The sequence below is a fragment of the Chenopodium album genome, chromosome 3 (assembly GCF_948465745.1).
Source record: "Chenopodium album chromosome 3, dcCheAlbu1.1, whole genome shotgun sequence".
NCBI classification, from domain to species: Eukaryota; Viridiplantae; Streptophyta; class Magnoliopsida; order Caryophyllales; family Amaranthaceae; genus Chenopodium; species Chenopodium album.
The window spans coordinates 83,354,101-83,375,950 of record NC_137836.1 but is presented as its reverse complement, the minus strand read 5'-3'; the positions used below and the strand labels follow the sequence as shown (position 1 = coordinate 83,375,950).

General features: G+C 36.0%; 1 protein-coding gene and 3 pseudogenes across 7 annotated transcripts; all 4 read right to left on the bottom strand.

Annotated features, from left to right (window-relative positions):
• Positions 1 to 787: 787 nt before the first annotated feature.
• LOC145624577 (L-type lectin-domain containing receptor kinase SIT2 pseudogene) lies at positions 788 to 3,728 on the bottom strand (annotated as a pseudogene).
• Positions 2,765 to 8,595, bottom strand: LOC145624578 (L-type lectin-domain containing receptor kinase SIT2-like). 2 transcript variants are annotated; one of them, XM_081677632.1, is made up of 4 exons: positions 5,993 to 8,594; positions 5,834 to 5,875; positions 5,042 to 5,096; positions 2,765 to 2,892 (listed from the first exon to the last, which is right to left on the bottom strand). In XM_081677632.1, the coding sequence occupies exons 1-3, from the start codon at positions 7,932 to 7,934 to the stop codon at positions 5,083 to 5,085; spliced, it is 1,998 nt and encodes a 665-aa protein (XP_081533758.1). In that variant the 5' UTR covers positions 7,935 to 8,594; the 3' UTR covers positions 2,765 to 2,892; positions 5,042 to 5,082. The 2 variants fall into 2 exon arrangements, with proteins under 2 accessions (XP_081533758.1, XP_081533757.1); XM_081677631.1 differs by lacking the exons at positions 2,765 to 2,892; positions 5,042 to 5,096 and having other exon boundaries at positions 5,789 to 5,875; positions 5,993 to 8,595.
• A 77-nt stretch (positions 8,596 to 8,672) lies between these two features.
• LOC145624579 (L-type lectin-domain containing receptor kinase SIT2 pseudogene) lies at positions 8,673 to 12,476 on the bottom strand (annotated as a pseudogene). 5 transcript variants are annotated; one of them, XR_014110452.1, is made up of 4 exons: positions 10,305 to 12,476; positions 9,525 to 9,579; positions 9,154 to 9,222; positions 8,673 to 8,770 (listed from the first exon to the last, which is right to left on the bottom strand). The product of XR_014110452.1 is annotated as an L-type lectin-domain containing receptor kinase SIT2 pseudogene, transcript variant X2 (transcript). The 5 variants fall into 5 exon arrangements; XR_014110454.1 differs by having other exon boundaries at positions 10,334 to 12,476; XR_014110455.1 differs by lacking the exon at positions 9,154 to 9,222 and having other exon boundaries at positions 10,334 to 12,476.
• A 2,812-nt stretch (positions 12,477 to 15,288) lies between these two features.
• On the bottom strand, positions 15,289 to 17,537 carry LOC145620481 (L-type lectin-domain containing receptor kinase SIT2 pseudogene; annotated as a pseudogene).
• Positions 17,538 to 21,850: the final 4,313 nt, after the last annotated feature.

Below are 21,850 nucleotides of genomic sequence, written 5' to 3'. Positions count from 1 at the left end.
AGTAATGACAGTACAATAGCATTTAAAGCCTTACCTAAGTCTTGTACGATGTAATAATAATAATAATAAATCTCTGCAATCGAAAAATAACACACAACAAAATTAAAGCTGTATGAACAACATCAAGTTGTTGTTATGAAAATGATGGGAATAAGGGATGAAATTTCTTTCTTGTTTTTTTTGTTTTTGGACATAGAAATTAATTTTGCTACTTTTCTACATTCATTATGTTAAATGACTGTATTTGGCATTTCATTTTGGCAACATTAGCCAGTTTTGGGGAGTGCTTTATTTTGACTAGTAAAATGGCAAACGTTTAGGAAGAGTTCAACGTTTGGATATTGAATACAGATGCACCATTTTGCTGACTAATAATTCAGTATTTACTCTTTTTTTCCCCTAGAATCTGTCGTTTCACTTCTTCAGAGGCCATAAACTATTATCACATTCATCATTTCGTGATTATCCCATAGTCTTGCTATGCCAAGATTTTTCTAAATCGTCTAGATCATCATCACTTTAGGCTCACATTTTTTTCTCGACGTCTTAAAGTATATGTGACTATTGATTTCTAACAAAGTTAAGAATGCATCGCAACCAAAGGCCCACGTGTGGTCCATCACATAGTATTCACTGTTGCAACTAACACAATCAATAGTTATTAAATATCATTTATATGTATAGTAGCAGATACAAATAATGAGTAAAATTATCAGAGCAAAATTTTACCACAGGACTCAGAATTCAGACTCAGAAACATACAGAGTATATGTAATGGCAAAGTTAATTCATGAATAAAGAAAATAAGACTTATTTAAATATGATTTTCGTAACATACAGGGAGTAAATCCTGCTTCTTACAGGATTTCAGAAGAACATGGTCATTTTTTACATATGGTAGCTAATAAATCAACTAATTCAATCATCTAGTTACATTCAGAATACTGCACATTTAGCGGCCATGATGAATGACTGAATTAACAGAAAAAAGGGAGTTAGTTGACACCTGAAATGAGGATGGATATGAACCAGATGTTCCCCAATATTTATCAAGCAGGCCATTCCTTTCAAGATCATAATCGGATGGCACATCTGGTAGAACTGCATCCTTATGAAGAAATTGTACTGCCTGTCTCATGCTTGGCCTTGCTTCTGGTTTACAATGTGAGCAATGTAAGCCTAGCTTTAGAACAAGCTCCATTTCTTCACTGACAAAAGATCCTCCCAGCTTAGGATCGCTTGTTTCTAGAATCGCTCCCTTCTTCCAGCAGTCAAAAACCCAATCAACCAAAACAAGGTCTTCCTCAGCAAAATTGAGCAAGCGGAAAGGCTGTACTCCACAAGCCACCTCGAGTAAGAATATCCCAAAGGCAAACACATCCGTGGCAGGAGTTGGCTTGCCTGTTAAACTGATTTCAGGTGCAAGATACCCAACTGTTCCAACGATGTTGGTGCTTCGAGGATTACTACCATGATCATATAGTCTAGCTAGGCCAAAATCACCCAATTTGGCATTCATGTCAGCATCCAACAGAACATTACTGGCTTTCACATCACGATGAAGCACAACTTGTTCCCACTCTTCATGAAGGTATAGCAGGGCAGACGCCACCCCCTTGATAATATTCATTCTTTGAGGCCAAGAAAGGTCAGATTTGGATACATTTTTCTGAAACAGGATCTTGTCAAGGCTTCCATTTGGCATATAATCATAGACCAGAAGAAGCTCCCCTTTTCTTCGGCAGTAGCCTAAAAGCTGGATCAAGTTTCGATGTCTAAGCCTTCTCATGCTAACAATTTCAGACACAAATTCCCTCATTCCTTGCCTTGAATCATGGGATACTCTCTTGATTGCAACTTGGGTTTCTGTTGAAGGCAGTACACCTTTATAAACCTTCCCAAAACCTCCAGAACCAAGAAGTTCAGAGTCTTTGAACCCTTTAGTTGCTACATAGAGATCTTTGAAAGAGAATCTATGGGATGCATATTCCTGTTCCCATGGTTCCTTAACCTCTTCAAACATTTTCCTCCGTATAGCACATACAACTGCTAAAATAATGACCAACAATAGCACAAACACAACGAGAAGTACTATAAAAACAGTTTCCAGCCTTCTCTTTTGAGTTCTGATCTTGGGAAGTGAAGGCAGCTCGGAGAAATTAAAACCTGGGGCTTGACCGATTTGACTCCAACTCCAACCTAATAAGTAATGCTCATTTGCAGTAAGACCAGTAGCCGCAGAGAACCCAACATACATAGAATCAAGAAATACTGCAGAAAGATTCAGGTGAGTAGATAACAGAGGTCTGACTGGTTTTGGATGACGAAGTGGAGCCATTGTTACATTCATTAGCCTCTCATCTCCATCATAATCTATCCAAACTTGCATAGCTTCACGACTAGTAAGTTGAAGGCTCCTGTTCGTCCGCCCTTCTGCATCATAATATGCAGCTGAAGCAGAATTATTAGACATTAGTCCATTAATATCAATCCCAACATGGTTGCCATCAATATCCCCAAAAACAGCATTTTGAATAGTATCTAACTCTACAGCAAAGACATGATTTGAAGCAAGGCCATTGTTTGAAACATTGAAAAGTCCTAAGAACTCAGCTGGAACAGCGCCTTTAAAGTTCATGGATGAAGAGATGACAAAAGCAAGTCCATGACCACCATGAGCTTCCACATCAGGATACATGGAAAACACAAAACTCGTGGAGAAGGATCGAGTTGCATTGAGTTTGAAAGGCTTAGGGTAGAAAACATGACCACTAAGCTGCTTTGAAGTGTTGGTAAGGACAAGAAGACCATTTGGTTGGATGTTTGCAAGCCCATCAAGAAGGAGGTTGGCTCCTCGGAACCCATTGTAGATAAACTGGGTTTCATCTTGAGCTACGACCACCACAGAAAGAAAGAAAATCAGGACTGACTGCAGTAAATGAGCTTCTGCCATGAAACACAGAAGCATAGTAAAGAGTTTCAGGGATTCTTTGGTCAGACTCAGAAAGTCAGAACTAAATAAAAGAGAATCAAGAAATATTTTTATCCTATAAGAAAATCACTAACATCTTTTTTAACAACTTTAAGGCTCATAGGATACCTTTTATATTCATTCCTTATTTTTTTAAGGCCATCCCCATCAATTTCAGTGTGAAACCCTGTTACAAAAGCTTGAAAAAGTCCAGATGGCGGATTGGGATGGAATGATATATAAAAAAAAAATGTCAAAAGTAAAACAATTTAGACATACAAAGGTCTAGCCGCCACCATAATTAAACTAATCTATCACCAAATAAGATAGCAAATCACAAACTTTTGTGCATTATTGCTATCCAGTTGAATTAATTGCTTTTTTTTTTTCTTTTCTTTTTCTTACTTTTACCATATTTTAAATGTATGGACTATGGAGGACCCTAACTTAACGTCTGCGTACCATCACAGTTTCTTTATTCAGCCTTTGTGAACATAACTACAAGTGGGAAGAGTAAGAGAAATTCATCCTTATACGCAGCTACAATTAGGGGGATTTGACCTTATAACCTTAAGATTATAAAGTAAATTTTCAAAACACCAAACTTTGTTTAGTTTTTTGACCAATAAATAGACCCTACCAAGTTAATTTACAGAAACCTTGGAGGACCAATCATACATAACTGCTCCATTAAATGAAAAGTCCAAAATTGGGTATAAAATGTCAAAATAAGACAAGGGAACATATATCCATATATGACATATATATACGTAGTTTCCAAATTTTTTTCAATATGTCGGGTAAAATTTAAACAAATGGTACTATTAGTTTATCATAAGCTGGTTTGAACATTAATAGACTTTTTGGAGTAAGATGTTCTTTCAGCTAACATCGCTTTATATATAACTAAAATTGTTTGCCAAAATAATTTTTTAAAAATTCAGAAAATTGCAACCATTATTCAAGAAAGTTAACTAACAACTTTATGCAATATTAATTTCCCATAAATTTGAATTCTCAACAGTCAACATAAACCTCCTTTGAAACATGTAAAGTGTAAACATAACATGGCAGAAAGCAGCACTTTTCAGAGAATAGGGATATGAAAAAGAATGGATGAAACATTGGCTTGACCTATATATAAATATGTAAGGTTATGTGGATAAAAGTATAAAACTTAAGGCGATGCAGCTGATGCTTCAGTAGTATATATGGGAAATGGCATGCTATGGTCGATCATTCTCTATTCTAATTTGGTATCATTGTTACAGAAATCAGTAATTTTGTATCCATGGTCAAGACATGAGTCATAGATCATCACACCTGAACTGCTATGCTGCAAAGCTAGCGATATTGCTCTTCTTTAGATTTCTACCACGCCTTACTAAATTTCAATGTATCATTGTAAATTAATGTTGGAATGTTTAGCTGCAGTCATGCAGATTTGAAGTCTCCAACATTATTGTTCATTGGCACCACGAACATTGAAATGAGCTGTGCCTTACTATTAAGGGTCGAATAAAAGAGGAAGTTAGTTCTAGGTGAGATCATCTTACATTAATTTATAGTGATACATTACCTGGATGAAAACAGCCTATCTGATACTGCAGGGTTACAGGTGATACATATCCGACTCCCCTACCCTGCCCTAAGTGGAGACTCGTTCTAAGCACTAATGTAATACAATGGTAAATGTGTGACTACAAGGTTTTTTTTTTCCTACATTATATGTATCATGATAAACTTGAAATGTAAAGATAAGATCTAATATGTAGCCAGCCACAAAAAGCATATCTCTATTTAGTATGTTGGTTGCAGATTCAAATCACAAAAGACAGGGTTTGACACGTTGACATAACCAGGAGAACCACTTGAAAATACTTAAAATTATGTGAGATTCATACCTGAATACTAGAGTGTTCAGACATGTTTGCATCTTAATGTTTTACCTAACTATCACAGCACCTGATCATTATTATTCTTAAATTTTCTTCAGAGTCCTTCATATCGTTATTATCATCTAAATCATTCAAATGTAACGATCCAGTCAAACAAAAGAAGAATACTTACTGAATTTTAAGAACAAAGCTCCACTTAACTCACAGCACTTGTCATACAAAACTACCTGAAAGGCAGGGAATCAGAAAAACCAAGCAAAATATAGTCATTATTACCTTCTTAAGACAGCAGAAAGCCAACCATGTAAGTAAATGTCAGCAATAATACAGATTATAACCCATGAATTCTAGTAATAGCTCCATACATATAACATAACCTACTCATTGAAAGAAAATGTTCTCCATAGGAACTCTTTCCATGTACTCTGTTTTAAGGTAACTGAATAACTGGAGTTTCTTTTTGTATGATAACTTTCTCAAAAGTTAATGGAGTTAGCTTCGATATATTTGAGAATTCTGATTAGAGAGATGTGAGAATTTTCCAACTCATATTCATCACGACTGTCCAATTCCTTAGTTTGCTAGAGCTAACAACAAAATATGTCCCTCAGATAACCAAGAATTATCAACTTTTCAGAGCATTAAAGTGGGCAGATGATGAAATAAACTGCATGGCTCATGAAAATGACAAAACTTTAGGAATGATCACGGTGATTTTAAAACCATCAGAGAGCACAATTTATTTCAGCATTGAAGAAAAGACAACTGGTATAATAGTAATAGAAACAGTCAGACTAATTCATGGTATGAGCCAGAAAACCTCAAAAGCAGTCTAGCACATAAATTAATGTATGCAAATAACAGTAACCAGAATTCTTTAGTATATATATGTTCATAACAAATAAAAGCAAGTTAGCAATGAAAAACAAAACAGAAAACTCTTACTTCAGATCCAAATTCTTACATTTTATAGGCCAAAGACATTTTACTGTATCTATGTGGATTTCTGCAAGACACAAAATGCAAAACCTCTTTCAATAAGATTGTAAAATAGTAAATACAAAAACTCATCGACCATTATGTACGGCTGAATTATTGCTTGATACTGAGGCCTGAGATATACCGAATGACAAGGATGATGGAACTGACATAGATATACTCCAGCTCCCACCAAAGAAACTGTTGCTTTCATGGTCATAATCAAAAGGAATATCCGGCAGATTTGCGTCTCCACGAAGGAATTGAACCGCTTGTCTCATGCTAGGCCTTCCTTCTGGCTTAGGATGAGAACACAGCAGGCCTAATTTCAAAACAAGTTCCATTTCTTCAGCCTGATAATTTCCTTCCAGCATGGGATCACTTGTGTCAAGAATTTCTCCCTTCTTCCAGCAGTCATATACCCAATCAACCAATATATAGTCTTCTGTAGAAAACTCCTGCAGGCTGCTTGGCCGCCTTCCACAGGCCACCTCAAGTAAGAATATTCCATAAGCAAACACATCAGTGGCAGTAGTAGGTTTGCCTGTTATACTCAGCTCAGGAGCAAGAAATCCTACTGTTCCAACTACACGAGTACTCCGAGTAGCGCTTTCATGGTCATATAACCTGGCTAACCCAAAATCACCAAGCCGCGCATTCATATCAGCATCCAACAGAACATTACTTGCCTTCACATCACGATGAAGAACGACTTGTTCCCACTCCTCATGAAGATATAGAAGGGCAGATGCCACCCCCTTTGCAATGTTGAATCTCTGAGACCAAGAAAGATCAGAGTTCTTACTCTTGAAGAGAAACTTGTCAAGGCTTCCATTGGGCATGTAATCATACACCAGAAGAAGCTCTCCTTTTCTACGGCAATAACCTAGGAGCTGAACCAAATTTCGATGTCTTAGCCTTCTCATGGTTACAATTTCGGCTACAAATTCTCTCATACCCTGCCTAGAATCATGCGAAATTTTTTTCACTGCAACTGGAGTGTGTTTAGATGGAATCACACCTTTATAAACTTTGCCAAAACCTCCAAAACCAAGAAGCTCAGAATCTTTGAAACCCTTAGTTGCTATATAGACATCTTTATAAGAGAATCTATGAGAAATATACTCCTGTTCCCATGGCTCCTTCAGCTCTTTAAACTTCTTCCTCCATACAGCAAGAGCAACTCCAGCAATCATTCCCAACAACAGTAATAAAACAACAATCAATACTATGAAAAGTAATTTTGGTTTATTTTTGTGGCTTCTAATATTGGGAAATGGAGGAAGCTTAAAAAGGTCAAGATCCTGGGCTTGACCAATCTGACTCCAGCTCCAACCTGATATGTAATGCTCAGTTCCAGTAAGACCGGTAGCTGATGAGAAACCGACATACATATAATCAAGAAGTACTGATGAAAGATTAACATGTGTAGACAAGAGATTTTTTTGGGGTTTTGGATGTTTAAGTGGAGCTAATGTCACATTCATAAGCATCTTCTCTCCATCATAATCAATCCAAATCTTCATAGGTGTTCCACGAAGGCTCACGTTCTTCATTTCTTCATCAGAATAGTACGCCGCTGAAGCAGAATCAATAGACTTTAGGCCATTAACATCAATGCCAACATGGTTGCCATCAATATCTTCAAACAGAGGATTTTGAATAACATCTAGTTCTACAGCAAATACATGATTAGAGTAATTGCCATTATTAGAAGTATTGAAAAGGCCTAGATATTCTTCAGGAGTAGCATGCTCAAAGTTGATTGATGAGGAGATAACAAAGGCAATTCCATGGCCACCATGACCAGGCACATCAACATCGATGGCAAATGCAAAAGTTGTGGAAAATGAACGATTTTTGTTGAACTTCAGGGGTTTTGGGTAGAAAACATGAGCACTACTCAGCAATGTAGTGTTGGTCATCTGTAGAAGACCATTAGGGTGGATGTTTGCTAGCCCATCAAGATGAAGTTTGGCTCCTCGGAAGCCATTGTACAAGAACTGTTTTTCATCTTGAGCAAAGATAAGTTGAACCAAAAAAATAATCCCTAATATTAAGTGAAGGTGTGAGCAAGTTTCAGCCATGAAACATAAGAGGGCAATGAGTTTCACGGGTCATCACATCAAAATTACAACGAAAATCTGATCTTATACTAAAGATCATACCACTCAATAGTCAATAGTGTAGATTAATTTGCACAATATGTGGAATAGTCAATAGTGTAGATTAATTTGCACAATATGTGGAATACACAGAGTTATACTGTCTCTTTCATTGACTCGGAGAAGACCTTGCCTAATCATTCTCTATGGGAAAAAAAAAAACATGATATGCAACTTGTACAGCGATAGTGAATGATTGTGATTGATACTCCATCCGTCCCATAATTAGATGTCTACTTCTCTTTATTATGTGAGTAATAAATGCTAGAAATAGACATATAATAAAGGGACGGAGAGACTACTATTGTCCTAAGATGTGCATTCATGAATTATGCGGAAATTTAGCATAACTTTGGTCGATAAAAAACAAACCACATTATTATCATACAGGTAAAATTGACATTTCAAACCAGCTCAATTGTCAAACTAGTTTCATTTTCTAGATATTTAAGATGTGCTCAAAATCGTACTGTATGAATCAAACAAAACAATTTCCACCTATACGACATCAATTTAATAAGCTTTTTCTACAACTATAAAATAAAGGAAATTATTATTAACTTTTTACAACATCAATTTAATAATTTAATAAGCTATGTATAACATTTTCCATTATTATTATACTAAAATAAAGAAAATGGTGCAATCACAATTAATTACCTGACTTTATAATGGTCAAAATTAAACGCTGCAACAAGTCTGAAATTTCCTCGGAGAAGAAAAAAAGGAGTGCTTCCAGAATTCATTTCCAGAAATATCTGAAATACACGAAACAAACAATCATACACCGTATTACAGTTTTTTCTTTTTTGTAATTCAAATAATTGTACAAGTAATTATGATTAGAAGAGCAATAATTTAACCGAGATACACGCGGGAATTAGTAAATTACTGATGAAGATGTATAAAATTGCACACAGATTAAGGTTTTGCGAGTTGATTGGTCTGACATTTCTTGATTTTTTTTTTTTTTTTTTTTGGTGTTAATTAGGGGTTTGCTTGGCATTCAATCGCCTAAATTACGTGAAACAAATGCTTGTGTTGTTTCAAAAAAAAAATGCTTATGTTGGGATAAATGATACTCGTGTTTTTTTTTTTTTTGGTAAACGATTCTGATCTTATAAAATGTCCAGGCATGAACCTCTCAACTTGTAATTTTGTGCACTTTTTTAGTTTGCTTGCATACCACCTTCTTGGCTTTCTTCCTCAACTACAGAACATAAGAGCAAATGGAGCATTTATGAGCCAAATATCACACGGTGGAAGTACGAGTATTAAAAATCAACAAGTTGCATGTATTAAAAATCAGCAATTATCAGCTGCATTGATTACTCTTGGGAAAAATAGCTCAACAAATCACTTGAAAATACTGTACGAGTACTTAAAACTATGTGAGATTAATACCTGAATACTAGAGTGTTCAAATGTTTGCATCTAACTGTCCTGATCATTATTCTTCTAAAATACAATTCAAATGTAACTATACAGTCAAAATTAAAGAAGAAAACTTACTGAATTTGAAAAACAAAGCTCCACTTAACTCACAGCACTTGTCGTACAAGATTACCTGAAAGGCAGGGAATCAGTACAGCCAAGCAAATTATAGTCAATATTACCTTCTTAAGAGGGCAATAAACCAAGCATGCAAGTAAATGTCACCAATAATACAGATTATGACCCTTGAATTCTAGCAATAGGCCGATACATAAAACATCACCTACTTATATTATTGAAAGAAAGCATTCTCCATCTGAACTCTTTTTATGTACTTGATTCAAGAAGTTAAATGAAATGTAGTCTCTGTTGTGTGATTGGTTTGTAACTGAAAAGATTGGAGTTTGTTTTTGTACGAGTCATCCTTGATATATTTGAGAATTCTGAGTAAAGAGATGTGAGAATTTTCCAGCTCATATCCATCAAGACTGTCCAATTCCCAAGTTTGCTAAAGTTAACAGCAGAATATGTCCCTCAGGTAACCAAGAAATAATCTATACGGTACATAAAAATGACAGGACTCTAGGAATTATCACAGTGATTTTAAAACCATCAGGAAGCTCAAATTTTTTCAGCATTGAAGAACAGACAACTGGTATAATAGTAACAGACTAACAGGAACAGTCAGATTTATTCATAGTATAAGCCAGAAAACCTCAAACGCAGTCTAGCAGATGATTTTCTCTATGCAAATAACAGTAACCAGAATTCTTTTAGTAAATGTTCATAGCAAATAAAAGCAAGTTAGCAAAGAAAAAGAAAACCAGAAAACGCTTTACTTCAGATCCAAATTCTTACATTATATATATAGGCCAAAGACATTTTACCGTATGATTATGTGGATTTTTCTGCAAGACACAAAATGCAAAACCTCTTAAATATGATTGTAAAATAGTAACAAAAACTCATCGACCATAATGTACGGCTGAATTATCGCTTGATACTGTGGCCTGAGATACACCGAATGACATGGATGATGGAACTGACATAGATATACTCCAACTTCCACCAAAGAAACTGTTGCTTTCATGGTCATAATCAGAAGGAATATCCGGCAGGTTTGCATCTCCGTTAAGGAATTGAACCACTTGTCTCATGCTAGGCCTTCCTTCTGGCTTAGGATGAGAACACAGCAGGCCTAATTTCAAAACAAGTTCCATTTCTTCAGCCTGGTAATTTCCTTCCAGCATGGGATCACTTGTCTCAAGAATTTCTCCCTTCTTCCAGCAGTCATATACCCAATCAACCAATACATAGTCCTCTGTAGAAAACTCCTGCAGGCTGCTTGGCCGCCTTCCACAGGCCACCTCAAGTAAGAATATTCCATAAGCAAATACATCAGTGGCAGTAGTAGGTTTGCCTGTTATACTCAGCTCAGGAGCAAGATATCCTATTGTTCCAACTACACGAGTACTCCGAGGAGCGCTTTCATGGTCATATAACCTGGCTAACCCAAAATCACCAAGCCGCGCATTCATGTCAGCATCCAACAGAACATTACTTGCCTTCACATCACGATGAAGAACGACTTGTTCCCACTCCTCATGAAGATATAGGAGGGCAGATGCCACCCCCTTTGCAATGTTGAATCTCTGAGACCAAGAAAGATCAGAGTTCTTATTCTTGAAGAGAAACTTGTCAAGGCTTCCATTGGGCATGTAATCATACACCAGAAGAAGCTCTCCTTTTCTACGGCAATAACCTAGGAGCTGAACCAAGTTTCGATGTCTTAGCCTTCTCATGGTTACAATTTCGGCTACAAATTCTCTCATACCCTGCCTAGAATCATGCGAAATTTTTTTCACTGCAACTGGGATGTGTGTAGATGGAATCACACCTTTATAAACTTTGCCAAAACCTCCAAAACCAAGAAGCTCAGAATCTTTGAAACCCTTAGTCGCTATATAGATATCTTTATATGAGAATCTATGAGAAATATATTCCTGTTCCCATGGTTCCTTCAGCTCTTCATACTTCTTCCACCATACAGCAAAAGCTACTCCAGCAATCATTTCCAACAACAGTGACAAAACAACAATCAATACTATAAAAAGGATTTTCAGATTTTTTTTGTGGCTTCTAATCTTGGGAAATGGAGGAAGCTTGGAAAGGTCAAGATCTTGGGCTTGACCGATTTGACTCCAGCTCCAACCTGATATGTAATGCTCAGTAGCAGTAAGACCAGTAGATGAGGAGAAACCAACATACATGGAATCGAGGAGTGCTGGAGAAAGATCAACCGGAGTAGACAAGAGATACTTTTTGGGTTTTGGATGCTTAAGTGGAGCTACTGTCACATTCATAAGCATCTTTTCTCCATCATAGTCTATCCAAATCTGCATAGGTGTTCCACCTGATAGCTCAAGGCTGATGTTTTTCCTATCTTCATCAGAATAGTACGCCACTGAAGCAGAACTAACAGACTTTAGGCCATTCACATCGATGCCAACATGGTTGCCATCAATATCTCCAAAAACAGCATTTTGAACCGTGTCTAATTCTACAGCAAATACATGATTAGACTTGTTTCCATTATTGGAGGTGTTAAAAATACCTAGATACTCAGCAGGAACAGCATGCGTAAAGTTAATGGATGCAGAGATAACAAAGGCAATTCCATGGCCTCCATGACCAGGCACATCAGTATTGATGGCAAAAGTGAAAGTTGTAGAAAATGAACGGCTTTTGTTGAAATTCAAGGGCTGTGGGTAGAAAACATGACCACTACCCTGCAAAGAAGAGTTGGTCATCTGTAAAAGGCCATTAGGGTGGATTTTTGCTTGCCCATCAAGATGAAGGTTGGCTTCTTGGAAGCCATTGTACATGAATTGTTTTTCATCTTGAGCAAAGGCAAGTACTACAAAAAAGAGGAGCACCAGTTTATTGTGTAGATGTGAGCAAGTTTCAGCCATGAAACATCAGAACTTCAATGAAAATATTATCTTATACTTGTTTAAACTAAAGACCACTCAAAACTTAATTTTATTTATTGGAGGAAATGGAATAGAACGTGTTATTTTCACTTTCAGAGATTTTTTGACTCATGAGAGACCTCTTGTATGTATCTAGAAGTCCTTGCATATTGCGTGCCTCCTCGGCTAAACTTGTATTGTTTGTAGGTGGAAAAAGGAAGATTAAATATTTAACAAAGTTATGCAACTTGTACAATTGTATGCATTGCTTATCATTTAAGGTATGTTTAATGTAAAATCATCTACTAGTATGTGAAATGAAGAGCCTTGTTAATTGTTCTTTGGTCAATTTGTCAAATGTATGTGGTCTCCATTAGAGAATGGGCGGCTGGAAAAAGAGTTCAAGGACAGTGACAACAACAATAATCCTTGTGCATTGCCTTCATGTCCTACATCAATTCCCACATGTGCGTGCAACATAAGTAGAAAAAGGTCATTGCCAAAATAAAGAAGGAATAGGTAATATGTGGTACAAGATTATTCGGTGGTCCCATATTACGATTATTACCCGTAATCTATAATTATTATTATTATTATTATTATTATTGAGTATCAATATATCATGATTATTGACAAGCATGATACTCAAATTAGTGGTAGGGTTAATATTTGAAGAATTTACGATATAATTTTCAGTTTTTAGAAGAAATCTATGTAAGTAATTAAGTAATTTTTTGAGCACAGGCAGTCTCAAACGAGACAATTTAATATTAGTCAGGACCATAAAAGATGTGATGGCTCTACACTGTTGTGGCTTAAACTTGACTATATGGACTTGAGCTTTTTCCATGAATCCTTAGTTCAATTTGCACGAAAGACCGACTACAACGGCTTTGGTATACCATAATTTAAAGCCTAAGTTCAATCAATAATTAGAAACAACCTCTGTATTATCTAGGGGGTTAGCACGTAAACTTGACATTTCAACCCCGTTCATAGTAATACCCTACACAACTTAGCTTATAGTATTAGGGGACATAAGAATGATTAATTCCATGTGAAATCAACAAATGATTTTCCACCTACATAACTTATATTACGGCATCAATTTAATAATTCCACTTATTTGTCTTTTTGTATGTAACATAAAGAATTTTCCACAACCATAAACGCACCAAACACAATTAGCAAATTTTATACTCAAAACAAAAGAATTTCATTGGAGAAGACAAAGTAGTACTATTGCAATTTCCTCACCTTAAATCAAACTCTGCGACTCAACTGAGATTTCATTGGAGAAGAAAAGGTACCGCTTCTAGAATCACTTTCCAGATATTTCTGCGAAAACATTAAAATCTAATTGTACCCCACATTATTCAAAAATTACCAAAAAAAAAAATAAAAAAATTATGAGTTATAAGAGCACAAAAATTACCATGGTTTTATGAAACGAAGAAATCTGCGAGAATCAGTAAAATACTGAAGGTGCATAAAATTATTGTGGCTAAATCAATGCTGCTAAAGTTGCACATTAACTTGTCTGAAAATTCTTGATTTTTTTTTTGTTAAATGGTACTTCATGGGCGGCTCAATTTAAGATGAAGTAAACAAAATGCTGGTTTTGGGGGTAATTTTTGTGCTACACAGCCTAGAGCATATAGTTGCCGCCTGCCACCCTTGCCACATAAGTCCAATCCTTTCAACTAAAATATGAGATTTAATAGAGTCATTAAGACAAACAATGTAGATAAGATTTGATCCCAAATATTAAGTCGTATCTCAAATCTCAATACTTTAGCTAAGGAAGTTAGTTGATCATCCACATTTCTTCAAGATGGTTAGGTAGTTGGGCTCCCATCACATATAAAAAGCAAAGCATGCCAGATTAGCCTGAGGCCCTGAGCTCAACCGGCCTAGGAGTAAAATCTAGCAAGTGGGTCATAGTCCATGTATCCAAATATGAGTTCAATTCGTAGCCCAGTCCAAAAATAAAAAGACCCAATCCTACCTGATTTGGCCCACTTTATAATCTATGAAACATATATGATTAGAGTTTCAGACATGTTTGCACCTCAATGTTTTACTTAACTGTCACAAACTCTGATCAATTTTTCTTCTAATTTTCTTTCAAGTTATCCAATAAAAATCGTTTGAATGTCAAAAACTCACGATTCAGTCAAAACAAAAGATGAAAACTTACTGTATCTAACGAACAAAGCTCCACTTTAATCGCAGCACGCACTTGTCGTATTAGATTACCTGAAAGACAGGGAATCAAGAAAATCAAGCAAAGTATAGTCAGAATTGCTTTGTTAAGGGCAGAGACAGTCATGTAGGGAAATGTCAGCAATGATATAGGCTAAATTATAACCATTGAATTTTATCATACGTCAATACTCAAGTCTCAATTTTAAACATCGCCTTCATACTAATTGAAATCATTCGTCATTTGAACTCTTCATTAGACATCAAAGTTTCTAGAAGTTAAATCAGATAAGTTTCACATAAGTTAATAGAGTTAGCATTGGTATACTACAGATTTGAGTAATATGAGTACAGATATGTGAGCATCTCCAAGCTCATACTGTGTGTGGATTGTCCAGTTCCTTAATTTTAAAGAACCAGCAGCAGAATTTGTCTCACAGGAAACAAAAACTATCAATAATTCTGAATTCTAATCATTAAAGTGGTAAAAAAAATGATAATATTATCTATAAACTATAAAGCACATAAAATTTACAAAACTCAAAGAATGATCACAAAGATCTCAAAAGCATCTAATATCTAGAGTTGTGTATGCAAATAACTATAAACATTTCACTCAATTTCAGAAGTATAATTTCATATCAAATAGAAGCAAACACCAAAGAGAACAGGAATACTATTTACTTCAGATTCAAAGTCTGAATACATCCTTCTGCATATCTATAAGGCTTTCTGCAAGACACAAAATGCAAAACCTACTATCAAGTATCAATAATTTAAATTCAGAAACTCATCGGCCAATATGTACAACAGAATTATCACTAGATACAGTGGCCTGATATATACCAGATGATGAAGATGACAAAACGGACATAGATCTTCTCCAAGTACCACCAAAGAAATAATTGCTTTGATGGTCATAATCTGAAGGAATTTCAGGCAGAATTGAATCCCCATTAAGGAAGTGGACCGCTTGTCTCATGCTAGGCCTGCTTCTAGGCTTGGGATGGGAACACAGCAGGCCTAATTTCAAGACAAGCTCCATTTCTTCGCCTTGGTAATCTCCTTTCAAATTGGGATCACTTGTCTCAAGAATTGCTCCCTTCTTCCAGCAGTCGTATACCCAATCAACCAAAACAAATTCCTCAGTAGAAAACTCCTGCACGATGTTTGGCCGCCTTCCACAGGCTACTTCAAGTAAGAATATTCCAAAAGCAAACACATCAGTGGCAGTAGTGGATTTTCCTGTTATACTGAGCTCTGGTGCAATATATCCAAATGTCCCAACTACGCGAGTACTACGAGGATTGCTCTCATGATCATATAACCTAGCTAGCCCGAAATCACCAAGCCGTGCATTCATGTTAGCATCCAAAAGAACATTACTTGACTTCACATCACGATGAAGAACGACTTGTTCCCACTCCTCGTGAAGATATAGAAGGGCAGATGCCACCCCCTTTACAATGTTGAATCTCCAAGACCAAGAAAGGTTGGAGCTCTTACTCTTGAAGAGAAATTTGTCAAGGCTTCCGTTGGGCATGTATTCATACACCAGAAAAAGCTCTCCATTTCTTCGGCAATAACCTAGGAGCTGGACCAAGTTTCGATGTCTTAGACGTCTCATGGTTACAATTTCTGATACAAATTCTCTCATACCCTGCCTTGAATCATGTGAAACCTTTTTCACTGCAATTTGGGTGTGGGTAGATGGAATCACACCTTTATAAACTTTTCCAAAACCTCCAGAACCAATAAGCTCAGAGTCTCTGAAACCCTTAGTAGCTGCATATAGATCTTTGAATGAAAATCTATGAGAAGTACATTCCTGTTCCCATGGTTCCTTCAGCTCTTCATACTTCTTCCTCCATACTGCAAGAGCAACTCCAGCAATTAACCCCAACAACAGTAATAAAACAACAATCATTACTATTACAAGGAATTTTGGCTTGTTTCTGTGGCTTCTAATTTTGGGAAACGGAGGAAGCTTGAGAAAGTCAAGATCCTGGGCTTGACCAATTTGACTCCAACTCCAACCTGATATGTAATGCTCAGTTCCAGTAAGACCGGTAGCTGAGGAGAAACCAACATACATAGAATCAAGGAGTACTGAAGAAAGATTAACATGGGTAGATAAGAGATTTTTTTTGGGTTTTGGATGTTTAAGTGGAGCTAACGTCACATTCAGAAGCATCTTCTCTCCATCATAATCTATCCAAATCTTCGTAGGTGTTCCACGAAGGCTCACGTTCTTCAATTCTTCATCAGAATAGTACGCCGCTGAAGCAGAATCAATAGACTTTAGGCCATTAACATCAATGCCAACATGGTTGCCATCGATATCTTCAAACATGGGATTTTGAACAATGTCTAGTTCTACAGCAAATATATGATTAGAAATATTGCCATTATTAGAAGCATTGAAAAGACCTATATATTCTTGAGGAATAGCATACTCAAAGTTCATGGATGAGGAGATAACAAAGGCAAGTCCATGGCCACCATGACCAGGCAGATCAGCATCGATGGCAAATGCAAAAGTTGTGGAAAATGAACGACTTTTGTTGAACTTGAAGGGTTTTGGATAGAAAACATGAGCACTACTCTGCTTTGTAGTGTTGGTCATCTGTAGAAGACCATTAAGGTGGATGTTTGCTAGCCCATCAAGATGAAGTTTGGCTCCTCGGAAGCCATTGTACATGAACTGTTTTTCATCTTGAGCAGAGGTAAGTCGAACAAAAAAAATAAGTACTAATATTAGGTGAAGGTGTGAGCAAGTTTCAGCCATGAAACATAAGAGGGCAATGAGTGTCATTGGTCATCACATCAAAAGTACAAAGAAAATTTGATTTTATACTCAAGTAAACTCGTGATCAGACCACCCAACTGTGTAGATCAGACTACCCAATTTGATATTATACTCGAGTATCTAATACTTCGAATTTACTTGCATTGTTTTTAGGTGAAAAAAATAAGATTAAACATTTACAAAGCTATGCAACTTCTAATTTCTACAGTAGGTATATATGGACCATAATCACGTATGTGAAATGAAGAGCTCGTTCTTAATTTTGTCAAAAGCATGTGGCCTCGTTAGTGAACGGATGACTAAATAAATAAATAAACATTACTCCCTCCATGTTTCAATAAGTGTTACACTTACCAAATTGCCGTATTTTAATAAGGGTTACACTTCCTATTTTGGCAAAAAGCTACATTAAAATATCATATCTTTCTTCTTACGTTCATTACTTTTCAATAAAGTATTAACCTCATTATCTTTCTTTTACAATTTTTTTATACTCTAACTACCCCACTTACCTCTTATGATATTTAAGTCAATTAAATTGCTTAAAACTATGTGCCGGTCAAACCGTAACACTTAAAAAAAAAACACGGAGGGAGTATTGTTCTAAGATGTGCATTGCATTTGAATCCCTCTTAGTCTCCTAATAGGTGGTACAAGAGCATTTAGGGGCCTCATAATAATGGCTACATTATATGTGGTCATGAATTTTACAAAAAAAAAAATTAGCATAACTTTGGTCGATTAAAAACAATCCTCGTTATATTATCTTAGAGGTAAAATTGCAAATGTACATTTCAAACCAGCTCGATTGGTCAAAGTAGTATCGTTTTGGAGATATTAGTCGTAATAAGATGTGCAAAAAAACCATGTGAATCACACCAAAAACAATTTTTACTACTGTATTTCAAAAACTTTTTCCACAAAGACCACAACTATATTTCATAACACACTAAAAACACATAGTAGCAATTTATACTACTACTGTAGAATAAAGAAAATGGTGCAATCGCAATTACCTGACTTTTGTAATGGTCAAAATTAAACGCTGCAACAAGTCTGAAATTTCCTCGGAGAAGAAAAGAAGAGCTTCCACAATCCATTTATAGAAATATCTGATATATCGAAACAAATCAACCATACACCGTATTACAGTAATTTTTGTTGTAATTCAATAACTGTACAAATAATTATGAATTATTTGAACAATAATTCAACTGTGATACGATGAATACTGCGATAATCAGTAGATTACTGAAGTAAATTGGACAGAGATTAAGGATTTGCGAGTTGAATTGTCTGACATTTCTTGATTTTTATTTTTTTGTTGGTCAATTAGGGTTTTGCTTGGAATTCAATCGGCTAAATTTCGTGAAAGTAACAAAAGGATGCGGCTAACGTTGAAGTTAAATGCTTTTTTTGGGATGAATGATACTCGTGGAAGTCGTGTGCAAGTATGCTAGCTATTGCCTTCTATTTTCAAAAAATTATTTGTTTTGACTTTTTATACTCTCTAGGCGTTTGGTTCACGTGGTATGGGGTTGGAATTAGGAATGGGGTTAAGGTGGTATCGGGTTGGAACTTGATACTTAATACCATGTGTTTGGTTTAATTCTGGAATGGAATATCTCACTTTTTTCTCCTTTTATTTGATACCTAAGGGAATGGAATGAGCCAAACCCACCTCCCTCCCAAAGTTTCTAAACCCCATACCTCATGGGTTTGAGATATGGGTTTGAAATTCATATTTTTGACAACCAAACATATGGTATGGGTTTTAGTCATTCTAAACCCATACCTCATACCTATATTTCGTGAACCAAACGCCTGTTTTGTTTGACTCTAAAAATTAATTTAGGCCCCGTTCTTTAGAGCTGCTTTGCTCTGCTCTGCTCTGTTGAAATCTGTTCTGCTCTGCTCTGCTTTGCTGAAATCTGCTTTGTTCTGCTCTGCTTCAATCTGCTCTGTTGTGCCTTGCTCTACTTAAAAATAGCTGTTTCAATCTGCTCTGCTCTGCCCTGCTCTGCTATGCTCTGCCCTGCTCTGCTTTGCTCTGCCCAGAAGCTCAAAAGAACAGGGCCTAATTATATGTCCTATGTTTTGATTTATCGAGTCTTGTGTGCGACTAGCTACACCGTGTAACACTGATCCAATAATCACTTAACGCTGATCGAATAACCCTTATAACACTAACGAAGTAATCTCAATGATAGTTGGTCACACGATGTGGCCAGCCACATATAAGAATTTGTGATTGTCAAATTCATGATGATTGTAATTTCCAAACCTTTCAATTGCAAATTTACCATAGTACCTTTACACAAAGGTAGTACTTTTTTCATTCTTAAATGTTATTGCAATTGGAGTTTCATGTTTAACAATGCTTACAAGTTACAAGTGCATCATTTGACTCGCATATTACCAAATTAAAGTGTTGCATTGTGAAAAAAACACAAGTATCACCATTAATTAGTACAACAAAAGGAGGTAAATGCAGTAAAAATATACATACATGAAGACAATTTGTGACTAAACTTTAACCGACATTACTTTAATAATTATTATTGCCAATGCAATATAAATTCAAATTAGAGGTGATCAAAGTTAGTCCGGCCTAGCCCGATTTTGGGCAGGTTTTTCGGCCCAGAATCAGGTTGGATTTTTTTTTTGGACGGGTTTGGAAATGCATTTTATGCATATTTAGTTAATTTTTTAGACCCAGACTGAAAATGGCCCGAAAAACCCGCACGATTCGACCATTTTGGGCGGGTTTGAACACAAAAATCCCAGTCCAAGAAGTGGGCTTATTTTTTGGCTTCGGCACGGCCCGTCTATTAATCACCTCTAATTGAAATTATCAATCTATAAATCTCAAAACTATTGATCAAATATAAAAGGAATAGTCCTTAAACCTTTAAAAAAAAAAAATTTTAAAAAAAAAAAAAAGGTTCCATTAATTTAGTAAAATTGTGAAATGGGACCTCTCACTCTCATGTCTGTATAACAGCCACAGGCCACAACTCCACAAGAATACAAGATGATTGGGTTGCTAGCTAAAAAAAAAAAGGCCCATGGAACATGTATGTTAACTATGATCCAATATTGGCCTGTGATGATGAACACGTCCAGGCAGGCATGAACCTCAACTTGTAATTTTGCACTTTTAGTTTGCTTGCATACCACCTTCTTGCCCTTCTTCCTCAACTGCAGAGTAATAGACTAAAAGCATGTACCAGCCATATATGATATCATCGTAAGTATTAAAACTCAACTTGTTACATGTATTGAAAAATTAAATTGGTGGAAATATAAAAATTGAAGCAAAGGAAAATCTTTTGTAGGATAAAGGATACCTTCATGAGCATTGATGGACACCGGGATCAAAGAGGATGATCGCGAACTCTTCATTGATGAAGGGGAAGATGGCTCTTCACTCTGAAGTAACATAGACACAGCTGTTTTTACTTTCTCTACAACACCCTTTTCAGTAGGACTCCTCCTAGGACTAATTACCTCTGTAATCACTTGAGATAGCGCCTTTTCATCTTCACCAGGCTCTAATTTATTTTTAAAGTACTCTTTCACTGAAACACCTTTGTCCCATTTTTGCTCTTCTTTAATGCTTTGAGGACTTCCCATTGGCAATTGTTGGGTATTCGAAGAACTGGTGTTGTTGATGTCGTGGATTGCTTCTGTAGCATTGGCATAAGACTCGGTCTTCTTTGTGATTGGAGATTCCTGCTCTTGCTCTCTTGTGGCATTGATTTTATCATCATCGCCCTCAGTTTTAGTTCTTTTCCCCTCATAAGTGCTTTCTTCAATCACATTTTGAGTTTCAGAAGATTCGTCAACAACAGCTTCTTCTGTCAATAATTCTTCATGATGAGGTAATTTCTCTTTTTGCTTATTAGATTTCCTTTGAGCAATTAGTGTATCGAGTGTGAATTTACTTGGACTAGGGTGTTTTTCTTGTAAATGATTGCCCAAGCTTTGGGCTCGAGGAGCTTCATTGATTGAATCTTCTGATATAGAAGGATTTCCTACTGCATTATCTGAATAACTTTTACCCAAAGTAGGTCTCACAGTCCTGAATCTTAAAGTAGGAAGCTTTTGTTTCACCTCATTATCAATTCGTCTTTTGGCATTGTTGTTGTAAATTTGCTTCTCGGATGCCAATGGATTTGCTCTTTCATGTTTGGTAACTTCTTTAGAACTCTTGGGTTCGCAATTGGATTCATAAGCTAAAGGAAAAAATAGCTTATTAAAAGAATCATTGAAACATAATCTAATTGTATCTTTAAAATTTACATATCCTTCAACTAAGCAATTTAAATTTATATTCAAGTTTTTTAAAAAATAACAGTTTGATGTCAAGAGATTGAGACATCCAATTTGATCCTAGAGACTAAAGATGGACTAAA

What these genes read in the sequence shown, in the direction of transcription:
- LOC145624578 (XM_081677631.1), bottom strand. Translation starts at nt 7,934, where the DNA reads ATGGCTGAAACTTGCTCACACCTTCACTTAATATTAGGGATTATTTTT. An exon ending in TCCATCATCCTTGTCATTCG is followed by an intron (nt 5,876 to 5,992) that starts GTATATCTCAGG and finishes TGTGTCTTGCAG; the next exon opens with AAATCCACATAGATACAGTA.